Source organism: Chinchilla lanigera, unplaced genomic scaffold (assembly GCF_000276665.1).
Source record: "Chinchilla lanigera isolate Chin_1 unplaced genomic scaffold, ChiLan1.0 scaffold00040, whole genome shotgun sequence".
NCBI classification, from domain to species: domain Eukaryota; kingdom Metazoa; phylum Chordata; class Mammalia; order Rodentia; family Chinchillidae; genus Chinchilla; species Chinchilla lanigera.
The window spans coordinates 10,964,588-10,986,129 of NW_004955441.1; the positions used below are offsets into that span (position 1 = coordinate 10,964,588).

Sequence of the window (21,542 nt, forward strand, 5' to 3'; positions counted from 1 at the left end):
TCCCATAGGCTTATGGATTATTATTATTATTTACATTCTTGGACCAGCTCAGTCCGTTTTCAAACACCACACGTTCCAACAGTTTGGAAAACAAGGGGCTGTGACCCATGTCCATTGCACTCGAGGCCTTTGTGGGTCTGAAGAACACAGATGAAGTCTTAGTGGTGGAAAGACAATGTCCCACCAAGAAAGAAATCCGTGGTGTTCGTGCTTCAGACATTTGAAACAGTCGTCCTTGTCTGCAATTCCTTCTCCCGGCAGTGCTCTGCACTATCTGCTAATGAGACGGTCCCTTATTTTAAAAACAATTATTCCCAGGATGACCAGAACTGGGATGTATGCATATAAGATCAGAAAGTTTGCTGTGAATCTGGATGTGGCACCTGGGCAGGTTCTTTCAATGAAGTGAATTCCTTGAGTGATGGTGCACATTGGATTATTTATCACAGAATTATTTGAGCTGCCTGTGAAAGAAAAGATGGACAGTATCAGCGGTGGCGCATCTCAGGTGACTCACCACGAATTTAATGTTCAAGAAGTGCTTAGCACTGTGTGAAGCGCCCTTCTTCATGAAAGATATATGGCAATTTTGAGAGTCCAGAACTCAGCATCAAGTGAAGCAGGAGTGAGAGTTCTGGGCCTTGGCTCCATTTGAAGATGAAGATGGATTTGTTTCTATTTTGGGTATAGATTCCTTACCATATTGTTGATAAAATGATGTTCACTTAGCACCAGATATTCTAAAGTAACTGACGCTGTCACCTAAAAATATTTAAATAACCACTAAATTCTGCCATGTTCTTTCATTGTCTTCGAGTGGCCCTAGGATCTCCAGTGGCCAGGAGATACGGTGCTCCCATTGCCCCCTGTGGGATTGGGGAATGGACTTTTGCTATCAAAAACGGCTCTACTGAGCTACCTACCGCATACATTTTAGGGAGCATGAAGCCACGTTATCGCCTGCTTGAGTGAGCTCAGTAGACACTAGATATTAGTACCTAGGTACTCATCTCCGTAGAGCTGAATATCTAGAATATACAGTTCAACTCAGTGTACATAAATTCTGTCACTTGCTAATAACACCAAAGTGGCCTTAGACAGTTGACCTTTGGCAGGAGACAAACTGGACCACTGCTTATTTTAAAAATCAAAAAAAAATGCTGTCTTTTATTTCAAGACAAGGTGTTAAAAAATCAATGTATTACAAAATGTAGCATTTATCCCCAAAATACACTTCTCTCAGAAAATTGTTTCCTCGGAGTAGTATGTAAAAATAATGTTTCAAAATTGAGTACTTACCACAAGTGAAATTCAGTCCATAGAACTCATTGACTACAAGAATCTCACAGCAATATTTTTGGAATGTAAAATAACTGTAGATTTTAAAAGCAAAGTTCATTTCTTCTATGTTTCTTAAGGGAACAAAAGAGAGAAAGATAAAATTCAGTGGGCTCTGCTAAATAGTTTTACCAAATGAAAAGAAAGGCAGTCGTTATTTTATGTTCTCTAACATAATTTTTCATCTCTATTATAAAAATGATCTGCACTGTAAAAATCTTTGAATAATACTAAAATATAAACAAATACACTGCCCAGAAACAACTGTGGTTAACATTCTGGTGATATATACAACTTATGTATGTGTTTATAAAATTTTACACAAATGGGATTAGACTATGCTATTTCCTAACATGCTTATTTCCCCCAAACGTATGTCTCAGACTCCTTCCAAGTTAGTAAATAGCATTCAGTCATTTTTAATTATACTTTAGTGATTCATTATAGTGGACGGGCCGGGGATATAGCTCAGTGGCATAAGCACCTGCCTGGCAAGCACAAGGTCCTGAGTTCGATTCCTGGTACCAAAAAAAAAAAAAACAATCCCATAGATTTAGAGCTGCAGATACAGCTCAGTGGCACAAGTGCCTGCCTAGCAAGCACAAGGTTCTGAGTTTAATTCCCAGTACCAAAAAAAACAAAAAACAAAACAACCAAGAAAACGTGTTTTGACATTATAGTGGAGACTCAACCAGTCCTTTCATGATGGACTAGTGTGTAATTTTTTTGGTAAGCACCACTTATATAACATAGAAGAAAACACGAGAGGAGGATACCTGTGATTAAACATAGATGTGAAGGTGCTAGGGTGTGAAGTGAGAGCTAAACTAGAATGTAAGAGGGGAGGAGGGAGAGGGCAGGCACACATTCACTGTGAAGACAAGTATGCCTGCTGTCCATTCCATCTCCGAAGAAACTTCGTGTCGATGCCGTGGCCTCCTTAGTCCACTGTATGGTTTCTGCCGGGCCACAAATGCATATTAAATATATTTGCAAAGCTCTAGTTCTAAATGCTTTAGGAATTTAAAAACTAGTATCTCATCCTTGAAGAACTCACAATGTGGTTAGAGACACAGAATATATATCCTTAACTCATTTGTGCCAAAGACTGCAATTTTTGAGTTTTTTTCATGAAATTTATATATGTTACCTAGAAAAATTCAAGGAATAAGAATATATATATATATCTGGTGTAACTGTACTGCTGATGTCTGGTGTTCTATTGAGGGGAACAGTTAATGCTTAAAAGTTTTTTATATATATTTTGACCAATTTTGCATGCTTATATCTGGTAATCTGAGCAACTGATGTGAAGACAACAATATGCAGTATAACAATCATTGCTGAATTCCTACCATCCTGCCTAGTGACACTATGTATTGTCTCTAATGTTCTTTTAAATTATTATTTTCTTATTCTCTTTAATGGTTTGATCAATCTTCCATTCTTACATCTGGTAATCTGAGCAACTTCGTTGAAGATAACAATGTGTAATATAACAACCACTGTTAATCCCTGTCATTTGGTTTGAAACCCTGTATCATTTTTAATGTTCTTGTTTTATTTTGTTCCCATTTGGCTACTGTTTTTTTTTTTTTTACTGTTCTCTTTAAAATAAAAGAAGAACTGGAAGAGAAAAAAATTTTATTATGTTCCACTGTTATTATCATTCCAAAAATGAAACACAAAGCATAAAAGGATTGAGACTACAAAACATAGAACAGTGACCTATTTATGCCAAGAGCATGAGAAATAGTATCGCACATCTATGACACTCTCGTATTCGGTGTTTGTGATCTCCCCTATTCCCAGGTGACCCCTAAGCCCCATGACTTTCATTCAGTGGCAGTTTTCTAAGACGCAGATTAAATGAGCCACACCGAGAGGCTGTTAAGTGGTTCTGAGCCAACGAGGCTTTCAAAGATCATACGCGGACCTGAGCGAAGACCGTGTGCCGGCCCCTGTGAGAGACCGTGATGATAAATGAGACGCCACTGCCGCCCTCGAGCGGATGGCGATCGATTAAGGAGACTGCAGCACAAGGGACACGTGCTGGGCAGTGGTCAGAGAGAGCTGCTTGGGCCATGGGAACACGGGGCAGGCAGAGGGAGACCAAGGAAGCGAAAGGCACGGAGGACGACCTGGCTGTGTCCTAGCAACCCAGGGGGTGCTCTCGAGAGGGAGGCACCAGGGGTTTAGATTTGTTGACAGGGAACTGTCCCCCTTATGCTGTTAAATGGTAGGAAAGTACGCATCCTTCCCCCTTATACAATAGTACAATCCCATTTTTACTAAAAACATTACTGAAGTCTAGCCGGATATGCAACAAAGCTTAGCTCTGGGTTGTGATACTTGGGGTAACTTTTTTTCTTCTGCACAGATGTCTGTGTCATGTGCATTTCTCGTCCCAAAGAACTTGAAATCTTGTGAGTGGAAGGAACAGCGAAGCTGCCTCCATTTGTGTTTGAAGGAGGAGGGGTCCGGGAGCACAAATGCCCGCGGTGCAGTCAGGGACGAAGCCCATGAAAGGGCCCGCGCAGCAGTGCCTGGAGTTTGGGCAGAGCCTGAGTGAAAAGCCTCTCCATGTTGAAGATTTTGTGAAGAAATCAAGAGCATTTAGTAGTAATGTTAGCCCACGGCTCCATTTTAACAGCAATTAATCTCCTCTTGCTAAAAAGCAGGTACAGGAGGAAGTCCCAGATTGACAGGCACGTAATGATTCAAAGAATGTGAAAGAGGAGGCAATGCCCAAGCTCGAGTCTGCACCCGTGAGGATGACCCGATCTGTGCATTTCTCATAGACAAGCCGCTTTAGACAAACACCAGGTAATGTAAAGAATACCTTCTTGATCCATCAAAACCTAGCTGGCTTTGCTCCCTGTGTCTTCACGTTGCTACCTCGCTCACTCCTAGTGACCTCCTGAGGTAGGTGAGGCCGAGATAAGAACCTCTGTTTTTTTTTTTTTTTTTTGGTTTTTTTGGTTTTTCTCCGGTACCGGGAACCGAACTCACGACCTTGCGCTTGCCAGGCAGGTGCTTTGCCGCTGAGCTAAATCCCCAGCCCCGAACCTCTGTTTTATAAATGAGACCAATCCGAGACAGAAGAGTGCCAGGCATAGAGGCACATGCCTGTCATCCAAGCACTTGGGAGGCTGAGGCAGGAACTCAGGATCACCATGAGTTTGAGGCCAGCCTGGGCTACATAGTCAGTTTAAGGACAGCCTGAACTACATAGCGAGACTCCGTCTTAAAAACGAACAAACAGACAGAAGAGTGCCTTGGTCCTGCTCATGGGGCAGGCCGGGGGTGGAGGAAGTTTCTGACCCCAGTCAGTCCACTGTCCAGGGAGCCATGGGCATCACAGGCTCGGGACTCAGGCAAAGTCAAGCTTGAGCTTAAAAATGGGTCGTTCTGAGAGCCACATGACTAACATATACAAGTTTTTTATACAGTGGACATTCACTTGTTCTTTGTTTGTGATTTGATTCTTTTATTTTAAAGAGAAAAACCAATAACAACAATGAAGACAAAACCAAAACAGTACAAAAACAATAAAAATAATACAGGATTTCAAAGCATGATTTGATTTTTAAATCAAAGAAATAAAACCTTTGAGGACCCAGAGTTTAGATCTCAGTCATGTCACCTGCCTTTTTTTTTTTGGTCTTTTTGAGACAGGGTCTTGCTATGCAGTTCAGGCTGGCCTTGAGTTCACTCTGTAGCCTAAGCTGGTCTTGACGAACTCACAACGATCCTCCTGCCTCAGCCTCCCAAGTGCTGGGATTACAGGCGTGCACCACCACACCTGGCTAACATTCACCTGCCTTTTTTAACTTTTTAAAAATTTCCACCTCTTCTGTTCTTTTTAAAGTATGTGTATTCATTATAAAATTGTGGAAAATTTATAAAATATAGAAAATATGAGTTTAAAATTAAATATCATCTAGAGATAATTACTGTTAACATTTGGCACATGTCCTTTAAGTCCTGAAACTTTCTTGAGCAGTCTTCTATCCTGCAGTCCTTTTTTTTTCATCTGACTAGTTTTTATTGTTGTTGTTGTTGTTTTCTGGTACCGGGAATCGAACTCACGACCTCGTGCTTGCCAGGCAAGCGCTATGCCGCTGAGCTAAATCCCCAGCCCCTTATCTAACTAGTTTCAGTGCCTAAAAATAACTGGGAATTGAGACCCGCAATAGACCTGACATGCCAGGTCAGAATTGAACTAATAATATATATTTAGCCTGGAATGTGGATCGTGAATTTTTCTGGAGCATCCAGATTGGTTTTCCTGCTTTTGTTTCCATAGCTTGTTGTATGTGGATCATATCATTAATTTGCTTACCTTATTTCCCAATTCCCAATAGAGAGACATTTTATTGAATAATTGGTACAGGGGCTAAGGTAATAATTATTACTTAGCAGGCAGAGTAAGTACTCCAGACGGCAAAGTGATACCTTTAGCTAGTACCACAGAGCTCCTTTCTGGGATTCCTTTATAGCAGCCGTCATCCTGCAGTCATCATCCACATATACCCCCATAAATCCTTTGAATCTTTGTATCTTACCTGACAAATCCAGATCCAACCAGCAACCCAGCAATGCTCAGCAGAGCCACTATACTGTTGACAATATTTGGGTTTTGGACTATCCCCAGCAGCACAAGAGTTAAACATTCACCAATTAAGTGAGGGGCCAAGAGAGCAGCAGAGAAATATCCAAATCGGGCAGCCTCAGGATATAAGCCTAGAGTCCTAGAAAAACAGAAGGTCTTTAGTTTTCTTCCCAAGCACTGTCATTTAAGAAAAACACCATACTTGCCCTCTGTGAATAAATCCTTGGTGGTTACAGGCTGGGAAGAGCTAGCAGAGCCAAACTTCCTTTGTATAAGGCATTTTTGGAACAGGGCCAAGGCTTGAGACCTCTTATTTCCACAATTGTTTCCGTTGGCTTCTACTCAGTATGAGTCATCTCACTGAGGCACTCGTAGCACAATAATAAATTACTTAGCAATCGCGATGAACTGCACTAAGTGAGCTACTGAACTCTCCAGGCCTCCGTACAAGGAGCCATGTTCTTCCTCTGGCACCACTCCTGCCCTACTGCTAAAGGCCCAGCCAGCCTGTGTCTCAGCCCTCGTTCCCATAACTTCATCCCTGTGCCAGAGGACTGGGCCAGCCCGGAAGCCCCTCACCACTTTCATCCTGCATCAGCCTGGCTTCCCCCTGCAGGCCTCCATTCCATTCTAACCTTTTATTCTTTTGTTTTGTTTTGGTCTTTTTTTGAGACAGGGTCTCACTCACTATGCAGTTCAGGCTGGCCTTGAGCTCACTTTGTAGCCCAGGCTGGCCTCGAACTGGCAACGATCCTCCAGCCTCAGCCTCCCGAGTGCTGGGATTACAGGTGTGCTCTTACCTTTTATTCTAACCTCCCTTCCTTGATTTGACTTTTGTTTCTCTGCCCCTTTCTCCTATATTGCCTTCCCAAATTTTACTTCATGCATGCTAGGGGTTTTAAGCGACTATGGCACCGGGTTGCTCTTCAGTTGTAGGTGAGGCAAAGAACCTGGCCTGTCGTCTACCCTCCTGCTCTCTTCAAGGTCATCCACCTTTCCTCTCGCATGAATCATGACAGTTTATACTGTTACTTCCCTTCACTATTGTAGTCTCGTGACATTTAAAACATCCTTTCCCCGCTGATAACTTTACAGCACCTGGACAAGGGTCATTCCTCTCGGGATGCTCCAGAAAAACTTAGGTTGGTTTGCCCTGTTAATGATCACTTCCGTTCTTTTTCCTCACAGTCTTCAGCTTCCTTGAGGAACCACCCACATGAACTTCCCCTATTAGGCTGATCTCCATGCCACTGGCAGCAACTGCTTAACCTGGGTCCCTCAGCGTGTCTTCAATTCATACAGAACTCAAACGGATCCACTCCCCAGGTTTCAGCCTCTGAACACACCGTCTCTCACCTCCGCCTCCCACTGTGTCCCGTTTCCCCGGTCCTCCCCGCCTCAGGTCCTTGCCTGCTTCTGCCACGCTTTGCCTTGTCGGTCCTCACCTGTGGGAGCCCTGCCTTCTCACCTAGGTGATGGAAAAGCGTGTCCAAAGTGTGTCGAACACGGCACATGGCCGTGCTAATTGGATCCAATTTGCCTCATCTGACGCCTGGGCCCCCTCGGGTTTCACCCGTACGCCTTGGGTTCCCATGGCATTTCCCATCACGACTGATGAGAACCTCCACTTTACCCCTCTCCCCTGTTTCACTGTCCTCCAGGCCCTCAGCAGGTGAACTCCCCTCCTATTTTATAATTTTCTTGCTATCTTCACTCTCCATCTCTCTCTCCTTCCCTCTCCTCCTCCTCCTCTCCCCGCTCCCATCTTTGCCAAGTATTTCCCTGTCTACCTGCATCTATTCCCTCATGGTCTTCTGATTCCCTGCCCTTTCCTGGGCCTGCTCTGAACCCTTGACCTGTGACTTACCCAGTTTGGGCCATATCTCCATTGAACTGACAATCTAATTTTTGTTGTAGTTTCTTTCTTTTTGTTTGTTTGTTTCTTGTGTTGGGGATAGAGCTCAGGGCTTTGGCCATGCTAGGTAGGGCCCCTAACCCCTTCACGGTTTCTAATAATCTTATTCTCACATCCTAAGACAGCCGTTCTTTGAGCTTGATGACCTCTTACGCAACTGATCCTACCTTTTCATCCTCTCCTGTTTCACAAAGCTCCCCCAAACAGCATCCGTTTCTTCCACAACCCTTGTAAACCTGACCTTTACCCGCTCCACTCTATGCAGCTCTCTTCTGGAAATTCACGACTGCCTCCTTTTCTGCCTCACCTCCTTCACTTAATAGGTTAATCACACCTTAAAACGCTGACCCCCCACCCTCTCTGCTGCCCACGTTGCTTCTCCTTTCACTTCCCCAGTACCTCTTTGCCTCCCCCATCGACTGGTCATTCTCGTCTTCCCCGTTAAGCTTTTAATCTTAGAGCTCACAAGAGCCACGCCCTAGTTTATCTTGTGCTTACACGTCATGTTTATAATAGTGATTCATACTTTTGCCTCTGGATAGCTTGGGCCTTTGAACTGGCTATGCTTAGGAGCACCTATATCTGGACAACAAAGAGAGTCACCCTCTCAGGAACCGCCTAAGTTCTCTTTCTTGGGGCCACGAGCTGGACACCTTTACACTAATGGAATCAGAGAACGCCGGGTCATTGAAGGCAAAGTCACAGGATGAGAGGAGCTCCATCTCCCCACAACAAGTCCTGCAAATATAACTCTACACATCCTTGGATGTATATCTTTACAAAGTTCTAAGATACAAAAGGAAGGCATCAATGCAAGCCCAGTGGCACTGGGGTTTCCTGGTTCCCAGAGCTCTCTTCCCATAGTCACCGTTTTGATCCTCCAGCCCCCTTCACCCTGCCCAGACCGTGGGGTCCCTGCAGTGTCGGGGTGCATCAGTGGCACCCCAGGCAGGGCCCTGCTCCCCTCCAGCTCACAGCAGCCTGGGGAGGCCACACGTCATTGTGGGCGACCAGTGCCCACCTCCTCTGCACCAGGGTCCCTGGGCACCTCAGTCCCAGCCACTTTGGAGCCCTCTTTTCTGGCCCTCCCTGTAGAGAATGCGGGGTGTGCTTTTCCCTGGCACATGCAGTCTGTCTGGTTTGTTCTCTGGTTCCGTACCGCCCACAGCTGGGTTATTGCGCTTATTCTAACATCAGTGTATGGAGAGACAGGACATTGCACGGAGCATAGATGGGCAAAATGCAGATCCTTCAGAGCAGAGAACACGGAGCCGGCCCCCCTGGAGCTCTGTCCCCCCGCCTGCAGGCCCTCTCACTCCGTGCAGGCCCGACCCGGGTGAATGCAAGGGCCCGAACCCCGCTTACCAGTAGCTGACACTGCTGAAGAGCACCGTGGCAGCGATGCTGAAGGGGAGGATGTGCAGCACGTAGGCCAGCAGCATCTGCCACTTCTCGTACAGGCCGTCCAGGCTCTCCTGGTCACTGACGGCGCGCAGCACTGGAACTGTCATGGAGGCAAGTTCCAGAACAGTCACCACCACACAGCAGAGGGAGGGAGGCCCAGCCCGTGCTGAAGGGGAGCCCCGGATGGGCGCGGAGCCTGCTCACAGAGGAGGGGACCTGCCATCCCTGAGACAATAAAGCGCCCCCATCTACACTGTGCCTGAATTCCAGGATGGGTGCAAAAGATGCGATTTACTTCCTTCTCCCTAACTTCGGGGAGGGGGCGTCATCCACCCCGGAGGGAAAGGGCGTGACGAGCACGGCGCTTCGCCCCCTTTTTGTGCAGGATGTTGGCCCGAAAGGCCTGGTAAACACAGGGCTCACTGTCGCCCTCATGTCCATCTCTAGGACCACCTTGCAAAGAGCATCGCCCTCCCCTCTCATTCCCTGAACCGTGTGCTTCGTTTCGGAAGCCCCTCTAGTATCTATCTTCCTGAATAAGTTATAACATCAGGTGTCCGGGTGTTGCTTCTGGATTCCCACCGAGTTTGAATATAAGATGCTGGTTATTCCAAAATAAGCTCCACCAAGAAAGCGATGTTGCAAACTCGGCCAGGTAACGGGGCCCCATGGGCTGTGGGCATCCTGAAGGCCAGGAAAGATATTTTGAAAAACTCTCCCCCAGCTCTCTGTCGCCCCAGACCCTGCTGTGGTGGACTTCTGCAGGGCGATGGCTGAGGCAGGGGCTACGGAGGCAGAAAGACGTGCGCCCCTGCACGCACCACTTACACAGAGTCACCGCATTGAGCATGCCTGTGTACGGGGTAGCGCCCACAAACTGGTACAGGAGACCCACGCGGTCCTGGACTGCGCCCTTGAGCATGTCGTTCTGGACCCGCAGGAGGAAGAAGGTGACGAACAAGCCCATGATCAGATTCTGGAGCAGACGCATAGTCAGCGCCGGCTTATTTCTCAGTAAGTTTCTCGTCACTCTCCTGAAAGAAAACCAACCAAGCCCGTTCTAACTCCTTTGCCCTCGTTGTTGTGACTGTCTATTTTTTTGTTTTGTTTTGTTTTTCTCCGGTACCGGGAACCGAACTCACGACCTTGCGCTTGCCAGGCAGGCGCTTTTGCCACTGAGCTAAACCCCCAGCCCCGTTGTGACTGTCTACAGAGCTGAAATGCTGACGTGGGGCCTGCTTTTCCTCCCTAAGGCTCTCACCTCAAAAGGACACCCAGTTTGCAGAGAGTTCCGGGAATGTCTTTGGTTTTGAAAGGAACCGTGGGTAAGGCTTTCAGGCGTTTTGTTCTTTCAATGTTCTCCAAAATTCTACGACAGATTGCTGACTCTTTGTAGGAAGATTCAAGCATCTGGACTCGCTTATACGTTTCTATTTCTCGTTCTTTGCTTTGAGGATCCACTGATGTCAGGTCCACTAGATTTTTTCCAAAAAAAAAAATATATATATATATATATGATCCATGTGTTTTTCAGTGCACATATATACACAATGGAGAATAGTGTTTTATTGTTGATTCAGGAATATTAACCACAATAGTACATCTCATCAGAATAAAACCTGCTGTTAATGCCCACCTATAAAATCAGAGTATTTTAAAGCTGTCCAGGAAGGCCATGAGAATCCCACTGGGACTATCAGAGAATTCAGAAGCTCAGTTAATTTTTCCCTAACAAGGCTGGTGTAGTGGCGCACGCCTGTAATCCCAGCACTTGGGAGGCTGAGGCAGGAGGATCGTTGTGAGTTCGAGGCTAGCCTGGGCTACAAAGTGAGCTCAAGGCCAGCCTGAACTGCATAGCGAGATGCTGTCCCCGCCCCCAAAAAATTTTTTTCTCTAACAAAGTAGGAGTATACCAATTTGCTTGAAAGAGATCCCCATCTCATTCTGATAAGTCATCAGTGGCAGGTTAATTGACCCACCAAATTAACTCCTTGACACACAAAATCATCAAAGCAAAAGCAAAACCAAAACCCGCTAAGGCGGGTACCATCTGGGCAGAAATATGAGATGAGAAAATTTAAAAAACATTCACGAGGGGGAATGTGAAAGCAAAACTTACTATAGAAGTCAAAAGGGTTGGAATGTTCAGGACAAGGGTAACCACAGCTGCTGAAGAAATCGAGCATCTCCACCGGGGTTCCACAGAAAACCAACTCTCCACAAGTCAGGATAGCGATTTTGTCAAAGTGCTGATCAGAGAACAGACAGTGCGTGGTCAGGTCACTTCCAAGCAGTGCGTCAGTCCTTTCATTACCTCCGCCACCCCTCAGCGTTCTCAGCAGGCCCACTGCAGACGGTCAGAGTGTGTCTCTATACGTACCAGCTGGGGCACCTCTGATGATCATGCTGTCCCCCCTTGAGCCCCAGCGTCACCTCTGAGGTAGAGAAGAGTGACAGGGCCAGGTTTAAGTTCCAGCCATTACATAGAGTGACCTTGAGCAGCCAGGGGTGTTCTGTTTGTTTGTTGTTTATATTTGAAATCTCATATTCTCATCTATAAAAAGTGGAGAGGAGCTAACTAACAGGATCCTGGGAGGGTCACATAAGAGTTTTCAGAAGGAATCTGTATGTTTTGCTGGAAAAACGCAGCCTTTGAAGCCAACCCAACCATGAATGGCAATCCACCTTTTGTCTCTGTCATACTGACTACATTTTGAGTCCTCTCTGTGCCTTGCTCTTTTCCTCTGTCAAGGAGATATACTGATGCCAGCCTCAGAGGATTATCGTGAGACTTAAATGAGCTAGTGTTTCAAACGTATTTGGAATGTGATGCTAAAAAGAAACTGGTTTCCATCCTTTCTCTTCCCGAACCAGGACTGGTGACTCCAGTGCTTTGATGAGGCACTTTAGTCCTCTGCCTCATTCCCAGCTTAGCACCGCTTCCCGCCTTTGGGTTGAGCCCAACAAGGCCCACGCCCCCTACCTGGAAGAGTTCCGAGCGGGGCTGGTGGACGGTGAGGATCACGATGCGGTCCCTGCGAGCCAACTCTGCCAGGAGGTAGACGATCTGATTCGCAGTCATGGAGTCCAGGCCTGTGGTTGGTTCATCAAACATCATGATCTCTGCCAGCAAAGAAGGGGGGATGTCAGAGCCACTGCCCAGCCCGGCTCTGTGCTTAAAACTAGATTTTGACCTCCTTTATCGAGCTGTTGTACCCCCTCCACACGGTGCGTGATGAGTAGATCCAAGCAGCTGCTGTCAGCCCACCCCCGGGGAAAGGACCTGGCCTGGGGGACCGACCCCTAGCTCTGCATCGAATGTAGGGCCAGAGAGCAAGGAGGCTGGACCTCCTGCTTGGTACCGTGGGCTGTTTGGGTTCCATCCAGTGGCCATGACAGGCACCAAGTTCTGAAAAGAGGCATAACTCTGTCCCTTACCTGTAGCACTTTCTAACCCTAATGCATATTTACACAGCAAAGAGATCTGATCCACAAAACAAGGTCTGAGGTGGGGCAGGCATTTGGGTTCTTTATATGGATGAATTGCAGCTATTTCCACCACCACCATGACTCAAGAGCTCTGAAGAGCATTTCTTCTATCTGCCTCCTAGTGACCAAGCATCACCAGAAGACTGGGTAGTCTTAATCCACCACAAGTTAAAGAAAGGGTCCTGGTGCAGCACCCCCTCTTCCAGGCTCATCGAAGGGGTGGGTCTGCCAGGTGGGGGCAGTGATTGCTCCAGGCAGGAGAAGAAGGGAACTGGCTACCCCGTCCTGGTCGCCCCGCCCACTCTGCATGTACTTTGCTGTGTCAGCCTTCAATTCCTGCTCTGATTCCTGCTGTCTCGTGAACACTTGCGGTCATACACAACCCATCAGCCTTTCCCCGCAAATACAGTGGTACTGCTATAGTAAGAAGCATGGGTGGGACAGGCCCTATGCTCGTGGGAAATGCTAATAGAACCCTAAAACACAAATGCGATGTTTCTGATTTAAGAGATATGTTGTACAGATGGTCCTTGACTTATTAAGGTGTTACGTTTGAGAAATTCATAGTAAAGTAACAATAGCGTGTTGGAAATTCAGTTAATGCACCTAGATTGATTGACTATGAGACCACCATAGGCCCCCCGCATCATCCGAACATCACAGCATAGCAACACAGCACCCTACAGAATGCTGGTTGTTCCACGGCCAGCTGATAGCTGCCACCTGCTGACATGTCAGCTCTGGGAGGCTGAGACAGGAGGATCCTCAATTCAAGCCTACCCTGGGCAACTTAGTGACTTAGTGAAACTCTGTCTCAAAATAAAAAATAAAAAAGGCTGGGGATATAGCTCAGTATGAAGGCCCTGGGTTCAATCCCCAGTATTGGTGCAGTGTGTGGGGGGGGGGCAGGGGGGCTAATGGTATTACATTTCACTATCCCCAAAACAGATCAAAGTTCAAAAATCAATGTACAGTGTATACTGTGTGTACTTCTTTCAAAGCGTTTTAAAGTTGAAAAATTGTAAGTGGGGACCCTTGTTAAGTTGGGGACTATCTATACTTAAGATGATGAAATAGCATTGGGAAATAAACTACACAGTACTTCTAAAATTCCTGGGTCTCCAATTCAGAAAGCTCAGTGATTTCAGTGCTGCACAAAGTCCTTTCCACATGCAGACTAGGAGGAGAGAGCCTCGAGTATCCGCAGACACTTGGCAAGTGCCCAGGTGGCCGAAGGTCTGGGTCCCACTTACTGGGGTCCTGGAGGAGCTGGACTGCGATGGAGACCCGGCGCCGCTCACCACTGGAAATGCCCCCAACCTTATAGTTGCCAATCACTTGGTCTGCCACGTGGCTCAGATTCAGCTCTGCCATGATAGCCTCCACCTGTGGGAGACACAAAGCCTAGGACCCTGACCGCCTGTATGACGGCCGCAATCAGCTCCCCAGCTGGAGAAGGCCAGCGAGAGAACATCTCAGAGCGCCCAGCCACTTCCAGCCTCTCCACATCCTGGGGAAATCAGCCTACTACAGTGAAATCCAGTTTGGCTTGGGTCACAATATTACACATGTAGCAGATTTAAATAAGGAAAAGGCACATATGTTTTAAGTCCCTGGGGCAACAACAACAATAAAAATGCTTATATTCGCTGTAGGGAGATTCATCAGATAGTTCACGAGCACCTATTTTTAAATGTTACCTTCATCTGACCTATACAAAAAAAGCACCCCAAAGAGTAGTTATAATACAGCTTACTTTTATAAGTGTTGACATCTTGAAATTTATGACAATAAATATTTCATATGTTTCAAAAACCCAAATGGGTTTGAACTGAGCATGGTCTTCCCTGCGTCACCTAGGTGCGTCCCAGGGTCCCATGTGGGCCAGATCTCAGTGTGGTTTGCATCAAGGAAATTTTTATTTTATTTTTTTTCTGGTACCGGGAATTGAACTCATGACCTTGCGCTTGCCAGGCAGGCGCTGTGCCGCTGAGCTAGCCCCTTGCATCAAGGAAATGTGAGCAGCTTCCAGAAGTCACGAAAAGTAACCCAGTCTTTCCATGGATTTCTTTCAGGACTTTAAAGGGACCCAATTTGTCATCCACAGCCGCCCATCTTAAAATTCCCTTTCCTCCAGTCTTCCTCGCCACGCTTACCTGCAGCTCCTGTCTCCTTATTTACCACTCGCCAAAGCATGAGGATGGAAGCCAGTGCGTCACTGTCTAGCAGTTGGCCTTTGCCCTCCCCGCCTCTCTTTCCTGTCTCAGCTCATCCTGTCTCCGAAGATCTGATGGAAACTTTCTACTGCTTCTTGTCTTCCCCTGGTGATCGCCCCACCCGCAGGCAGCTCTGGAGGAGGCAGGCGGATGGAAACTAAGACTATGTATACAGTGATGTTTGTCCCCACCCTCCTCTAATGAGGTTGAGTTCTTTTCATAAGGAAAAAAAAGAAAAGAAACAAATGCATTGTCTTGAAAAACAGCCCCAACAAACTAGATTGGAGAAAAAAGGGGTGATGTGTGGAACAAACTCCCGGAGACGGGAGGGCAGGATCCAGCACACAGGAGGCTTTAGTCAAAAGAAGGGACATGTCTGAAATAGATAAAGAAGAATACTGAGAAAGGGAAGATGTGTAAATAAACTAGTTCGAGATGATCTGAAAAAAAGAAGTGTCTCTTCATGTCATCGGACTAAAAGATCCTAGAACTGAGCTTTGGTGGATAGAGCTGGGTTTGTGTGCTCGCTGGGGTAAACTTCCAAACCTCCTTTCCTATCTGCTGCTTCCGGAAAGTTGTACATTTGCCCCTTGGCTTGGAAGGATGCACAGAGGAGACGGTTATTAATCCGTCCTGGATGTTTTGTGCCTGATAGGAAACCTCTTCCGTGTTTGTGCAGACTCTATGCGAAGTGCAATTCAGAGTCTTGGAAAGACTTTGAGAATCATCAAGCCCAATCCTCTCTCTGCCTTGGCATTTACATAATCTGATTTATTCTTCACATAAACCCTAGCACTGATGTATTCTGTTTATTACAGAGGGGAAAACAGATTCTCAGAGACGGACACAACTTGTCCAAGGTCCCAGCCTTCACAAGCGTCCGGGCTACCTGAGTGCTCGGGGGTCCACAGAGCACCAGGCTCAGCGGACCAGCAGACACCAGGCCACTCCCGGCAGCCAGGCTTTCTTTCCAGCTTCCTCCAAGGTCAGAGCAGGTCTGCCAGGCCTTGTCGGCCGTTCTCATCAGTACCTCCTGCTCACTACGCTACTTCATCAAGATTTTAGCTGCCGTGGCCTGGATTTGCTCCGAAAGGACACTCCGTGCTATCACTCTTTGCAGAACGTTTGGGGCTGCCTGTGCCAGCGGAGGGGGCAAATTTGCCATCAGTCCATTTCATGGTACACAGGAATTGGCTGAAGATCAATGCCCATGGGTTTCTCAGATTCTCTCCATAGGGTGAAAGAATCTGCTCATGACTTCGTGACCACCTGAATACCAACGGGGTTTTCTCCTACCTATTCTAGAAAGAGGAATGCTAAACCAGCAGAGAGAGCTGCAGAGGGCCTGTGGCCTGGCTCCTTCTCTGCCTCTCATGGTTGGGGCGCTAAGCCATGGGAACACGCTTGTGCACTCAGGGGCCCTGGTAAGCTGAACCCTGGTGTCACCTTAGCCACACAGGAGCTCAGGGAGCAGGATACAGCTAGGAACCGGGTTCCGTCTCAGCTCTGCCACCCCCAGTTGCCTGGCCCTGACTGGGTGTCAGTCCTTTGCTCTGCAAGATGGAGACAACGTCTTCCTCACAGGTTGGTATGAGAAGTAAGATTTGTGTGTGAGACAAACCCTGCCCAATGCCAGCCAGGTGAGAGAAAAGCAGAACCAGGTGAAACGGCAGGACCCTGCCGTACCTCGAGCACTCTGAAGTGGGGAACCAGGCCAGCATCGCTCTGCGAGACTGAGGGCCCTGCCGAGGGCAGACCCCCGCCACGGCTGTCCTCAGGCTGGTCCGGGATGCTCCAACAGGAGAATGCCCTTTACCCACAAGCCTCCTCGGCAGGGAGCTGTGCCTCTTTGAAGGTAGCACTCGACCTGGCATGGTTCCCAGGCCTCACAGTCCAGACAGAGCTGAGGCCATGTTTCCAGGGAAGGTTCTGGCAGGTGTGCCTGGGGCTACTTCCAAAACGGCTACACTTAAGAAACAGATCGGAACCTAGAAAGAGCTGACCATTCCATAGTCTCTGCCTGCATTAACTTGATTTGTTCTGGATGAGCCCTTTCAAGACCCCACCAAGGAAGCTGAGAAAAATCCGTGGGAAAAATAACACGGCTGTTCAACGCAGACCTCAGGGAACAGCCCAGGCCGGCGGGTCAGGCGAGCCGCTAGCGGGAGGGGTTATGCCAGTAACCCAAATTTTTAAAAAACTTTAAAAGTTAAAGGTGAGGTTAATTTAATAATAGTAATAATATTTACACCACCAAAATATTATCATTTTAACCTACCATCAACATTTTGGAAAATTCTGCATGAGATTACACATTCTGTTTTTTTTTTCTAAGGGGAGGGTGGTTTGATTTGTTTTGTTTTTCCCAAATGGAGTGTGAAATCCAGCTGTGTATTTTACGCGGAGAGCGCATCTCCGATTGCAGGGGTCAGATCTCCCTCCAGCTGCGCAGGTGGAGCCCAGCGGGGTGAAGGCCAAGCGGGGAGAGGGGCTGGCGCGTTGGGCCGCGGGGGTCCCCACCTTCTTCCCGAGGAGGTCTGCGGAGCCGTGGCGCGTGGTCAGCATCGCCGTGTAGCGCAGCGTCTCGCGCACCGTGAGGCTGCTCAGGAAGGTGTCGCTCTGCGGGAGAGGGGGCGTCAGCGGCGGGCCGGCGGGCGGGGCGGCGGGGCGGGGGGACGCGCGCCCACCTGCATGACGTAGGAGAAGCAGTCCTGGAACTGGTCCTGGCGCAGCGCCCGGCCGTTGACGCACACCTCCCCCAGGAGGGTGCCGGTGCGCCGGAGCCTCCCCGATATGGCATCCAGCAGCGTGGTTTTCCCTGAGCCTGGGGGCGACAAGAGGAGGCCCTGGAGGAGCCCTGGGGGACAGGGGAAGCGCCGCCCCTGGGTCACACTCTCAGGGCGCAGAGAAGCATGTCCCCAGAGGGACGGGCCGTTTCTCTCAGGCAGGTCAAGTCTGCAGAGGCTCCTCCTATTTATTTCCTTTCTATCTCTTTCGGAGTTGAAAAGGAAACTGTAGGATCAGAATAAAAGGAAAGCCAGGACTCTTGGAAACGTGTGGCTCCTGGGACACTTGGATTGCTCCTAGGGTTGTCCGCCTGTACCTGCAGGTAGGTGACATTGCCTTGCTGACCAAGATCCCTGGCTGACCGCGATGTGCATAGAGTTTGAGAAGCACCCTCTACCGAGTCCTTTCCTGAAAACAAGGGGGTCTCCGCCGGCACCAGGAGCACTGGGCACAGCCCGACATTTGTCACTAAGGACATTCCTATGGAGGACTGAGGTAAACCAGACAGAAACCTTGCGAGGCACCAAAGGGCATTTTTGGTTGTTTTAAGCCACTATGGGAATTCTCTTTATTTTGCATAAACGTAGATAACTAATTCAGTCTTGTCAACAGGTGTCAAACACTTATTAAGTAATTAATGAGGAACCATGGTGACAAAGTTTATCTAAACAAGGGTAGGAGGGGCTGGGGATTTAGCTCAGTGGCACAGCGCCTGCCTGGCAAGTTGAAGGTCGTGAGTTCGATTCCCGGTAGTGGGAAAAAAAAAAAATTTAAAAAATTAAAAATAAAAAAATACGAGAAACGTACAGAGGAGAAAGAAAGGTTATAATAAGATAGCAGTGCTAAGCACACAAATGGTGAATTTCCTAAAGGGCAATAAAACTGCTTTGGAGGGATTATTTCTCCAGTAGGGCAGACATAATTTATAACTAAAGCTGCAAGGAAGCATTCATCCCAGAGTCTGGGCTCTAGCAAATAGTGAGTCAAACAAATCCCCCTAGTGTGGTAGATGACCTGCAGCAGGCTTGCCTTAGGCCACACTTTGGTGAGACTTTGAACAGTAAGTCATGGTTTCCTCATAATAAAGATTTGATAGGTAAGGGCTGCTCAGAGCTACACAGCAATGGAGTCAGGTAGGATTCCTCTAAAAGGAAACACTGGGAGTGTTAATTAGACGTAAAGACATTGCCCTTAACCCCTCTCAGAGTACTCCTCCTTGCTTCAAATGCACCTATTTCATCACTCTTCACTTTCTGAAGCCATTCTGGAAGTACTCCTTTGTGAGTGTCTGTGTGACGTGTGATCAAGACTATCGTAAGTGCCGCTGCTGAGTGCCGTCCAGTGGAAAGGCAGGCTTGAAAAGATCACACGGTGTCCTCGTCTGCCTTGTTCACCAGATCTGGCACCAAGCGACTCTGGCTCTTTCCCACAGTCAAAATGACCATGAAAGATAAACATTTACACATGAAAGAAAGCTTCCAGAACTGCTTCAGAAAGTGGCAAGAGTGATAGCATAAATGTCTCTGAAGCAAGAGAGAACATTCTGAGGTGGATTAAGGGCAAGGCATATTTTACTGTAATCAATTTTACTTTATTTATTTATTTATTTATTTATTTATTTATCTTTTTGAGAGAGGGTCTCACTATGCAGTTCAGGCTGGCCTGGAGCTCGCTTTGTAGCCCAGGCTGGTCTTAAACTCCCAACAATTCTCCTGCCTCTGCCTCCCGAGTGCTGGGATTACAGGTGTGCGCCACCACACCCGGCTCAGTTTTCTTTTATTTAAACACACCATATTTTTCTGTCACACCTCATAGATCTAATTTATTCACGCATCTGTTCAACAAGTACTAAGCATCTACTTAGAGGCTGCCCTGTTCTAGGGTTAAGGACACAGCAGGAAAAAGAAAAAGGCGAAGTTCCCGCTCTGTGGAACTTGCATTGTACAGTGGCTCCATAGTTAGTACAATGGGCAGACACTCTACAACAGTGACCAGGTGTATCACCAGAAACCAGGGCCACCCCCAGGTCAAGCGCCCCACCCACTGCCTGATGAAGTGTGCACGAAGCATGACGTTGGGTGGGGACACACTTCTGAGAAGGGTGTTGTGCATGTCACCCTTCATAATCCACATAGAGAATACAACAGATTATCATAGGGAAAACTCAACTTTTTTTCTTTTTAAAAGAGCATGCTATATTTATCAAAAGGAAAATTAGAAAGATCTTGAGTATTATGATACATGTATACTTAGAACTTGTTTTAAAAATGGAAATAAGGCTGGGCATGGTGGCACATGTCTGTCATCCCAGCACTTGGGAGGCTGAGTAAGGCAAGAGGATCACAATTCTGAGCAGACCCTAGCTCAAAAACAAGGAAAAAACTGTAGATGTGGTTCAGCATGCAGACCCTGGGTTCAATCCAGTACTGCAAAAAGAGATAAAGTAAATCGACAAATAAAAATAAAAGGAATAAGAATTGGCAGGAAATCTTAGAAATGTGTGATAGTTTTAGTTAGTGATATGGTCTGAATGTATATTTTTTCTTAAAATTCAGGTGTTGAGGTCTTTACCCATAAACTGATGGTGGGGTGTATTAGGAGGTGGGGTTGGAAGATGATTAGGTTCTGGAAGTACAGCTTCCCTAACTGGGATTAGTAGCTTTATAAAAGAAGTTTGAAGAGCCAGGCATGGTAGCACATGCCTGTAATCCCAGCACTCAGGAGGCTGAGGCAGGAGGATCGTTGCGAGTTTGAGACCAGCCTGGGCTACAAAGTGAGCTCAAGGCCAGCCTGAGCTGCATAGTGAAACCCTGTCTCAAACAAAAAAAAGAAGCTTGAGAGAGACCTTCATCCCTTTTATCATGAGGTGAGGTTGAAAAGATAGCTGCTTATGAGGAACAGCTCATATCACACGAAATCTGTCAGTCCCTTGATCTTGGACTTCCCAGCCACTAGGACTGTGAGAAATAAACTTCTGTTGCTTGTAAAGCACTGTACTGTACCATGTTTCATTACTGTAGCCCAAGGAGGGTACAACAGTCAGCGAGCTCCTTTTCATCTGGTCTTCGGAGCCTACCGTCGCCATCCAGTTGTGCACCTGCTGTAGCAGAGAGGTCACAGACTGAAGCACTGGCTGTAAAGCGGTTGGACTGTCCTAGTCCGTCTTCCGTCCCCATACCAAAAACGCCTACGTTGGGTACTTTGTATGAAGAACACTTCATTTAGCTCACAGTTCTGGAGGCTTGAAGTTCAAGATCAGGCAGGCCCATCTGCTCGGCTGTGGTGACGGCTTCCGGCTACATCACACATGCACGTGGCATCATGGCAGGATGGCATGTAGAAGGGAAAGACTGAGTGCGGAGAGAGGAAGCCAGAGGGATTCGGAGACGGGCTTGTTCTTTTCACAATAATCTTCCCTGGTAAGGAGGAAGTGGGGTCCTGAGAGAGCGGCGTCGTTCCCTTCCGAGGTTCCAGCGCTTCTTAAAACCTCTGTGCTGGGGACCGAGCTCCCCTGTCACGAGCCTTTGGGGACACACTCCCACGCACTCCTCGCCCGTGCCTTCCCGACCCTCACCCCAGGCTCACGTTCCCCGTCTCTGGTAAAGCAAGTCAAGCAAATGAAGAGCGGTGGGAAACGCCAACAATTTGCAAAACCTGTGCCATTAAGAGGCTTCCATGAAGCCATTTTTCAGAGTTCCCAACCTTAAGAAAGGCGAGACAACCTGGCCTCATGGTGTCACACACAGATCCCCGCTACAGGGCCAAGGTACCCATCCCG

The 21,542-nt window shown here is 47.4% G+C and overlaps 2 protein-coding genes across 2 annotated transcripts in view; one reads left to right on the forward strand and one right to left on the reverse strand.

Annotated features, from left to right (window-relative positions):
* Positions 1-21,542, reverse strand: part of Abcg5 (ATP-binding cassette, sub-family G (WHITE), member 5) — a 23,184-nt gene continuing 1,642 nt past the window's right edge. The window contains exons 3-13 of the mRNA XM_005390938.2: positions 17,665-17,801; positions 17,498-17,596; positions 14,015-14,147; positions 12,256-12,395; positions 11,392-11,521; positions 10,534-10,747; positions 10,101-10,306; positions 9,234-9,372; positions 5,907-6,092; positions 1,300-1,412; positions 1-464 (exon numbers count right to left, since the gene is read on the reverse strand). Of these exons, the coding sequence (XP_005390995.1) occupies positions 271-464; positions 1,300-1,412; positions 5,907-6,092; positions 9,234-9,372; positions 10,101-10,306; positions 10,534-10,747; positions 11,392-11,521; positions 12,256-12,395; positions 14,015-14,147; positions 17,498-17,596; positions 17,665-17,801 (1,691 nt within the window). The 3' untranslated portion in view covers positions 1-270. The remainder of the gene's footprint in view (positions 465-1,299; positions 1,413-5,906; positions 6,093-9,233; positions 9,373-10,100; positions 10,307-10,533; positions 10,748-11,391; positions 11,522-12,255; positions 12,396-14,014; positions 14,148-17,497; positions 17,597-17,664; positions 17,802-21,542) is intronic.
* The window catches only part of Abcg8 (ATP-binding cassette, sub-family G (WHITE), member 8), a 22,483-nt gene continuing 18,660 nt past the window's right edge, over positions 17,720-21,542 (forward strand). The window contains exon 1 of the mRNA XM_005390935.2: positions 17,720-18,259. Within this exon, the coding sequence (XP_005390992.1) occupies positions 18,131-18,259 (129 nt within the window). The 5' untranslated portion in view covers positions 17,720-18,130. The remainder of the gene's footprint in view (positions 18,260-21,542) is intronic.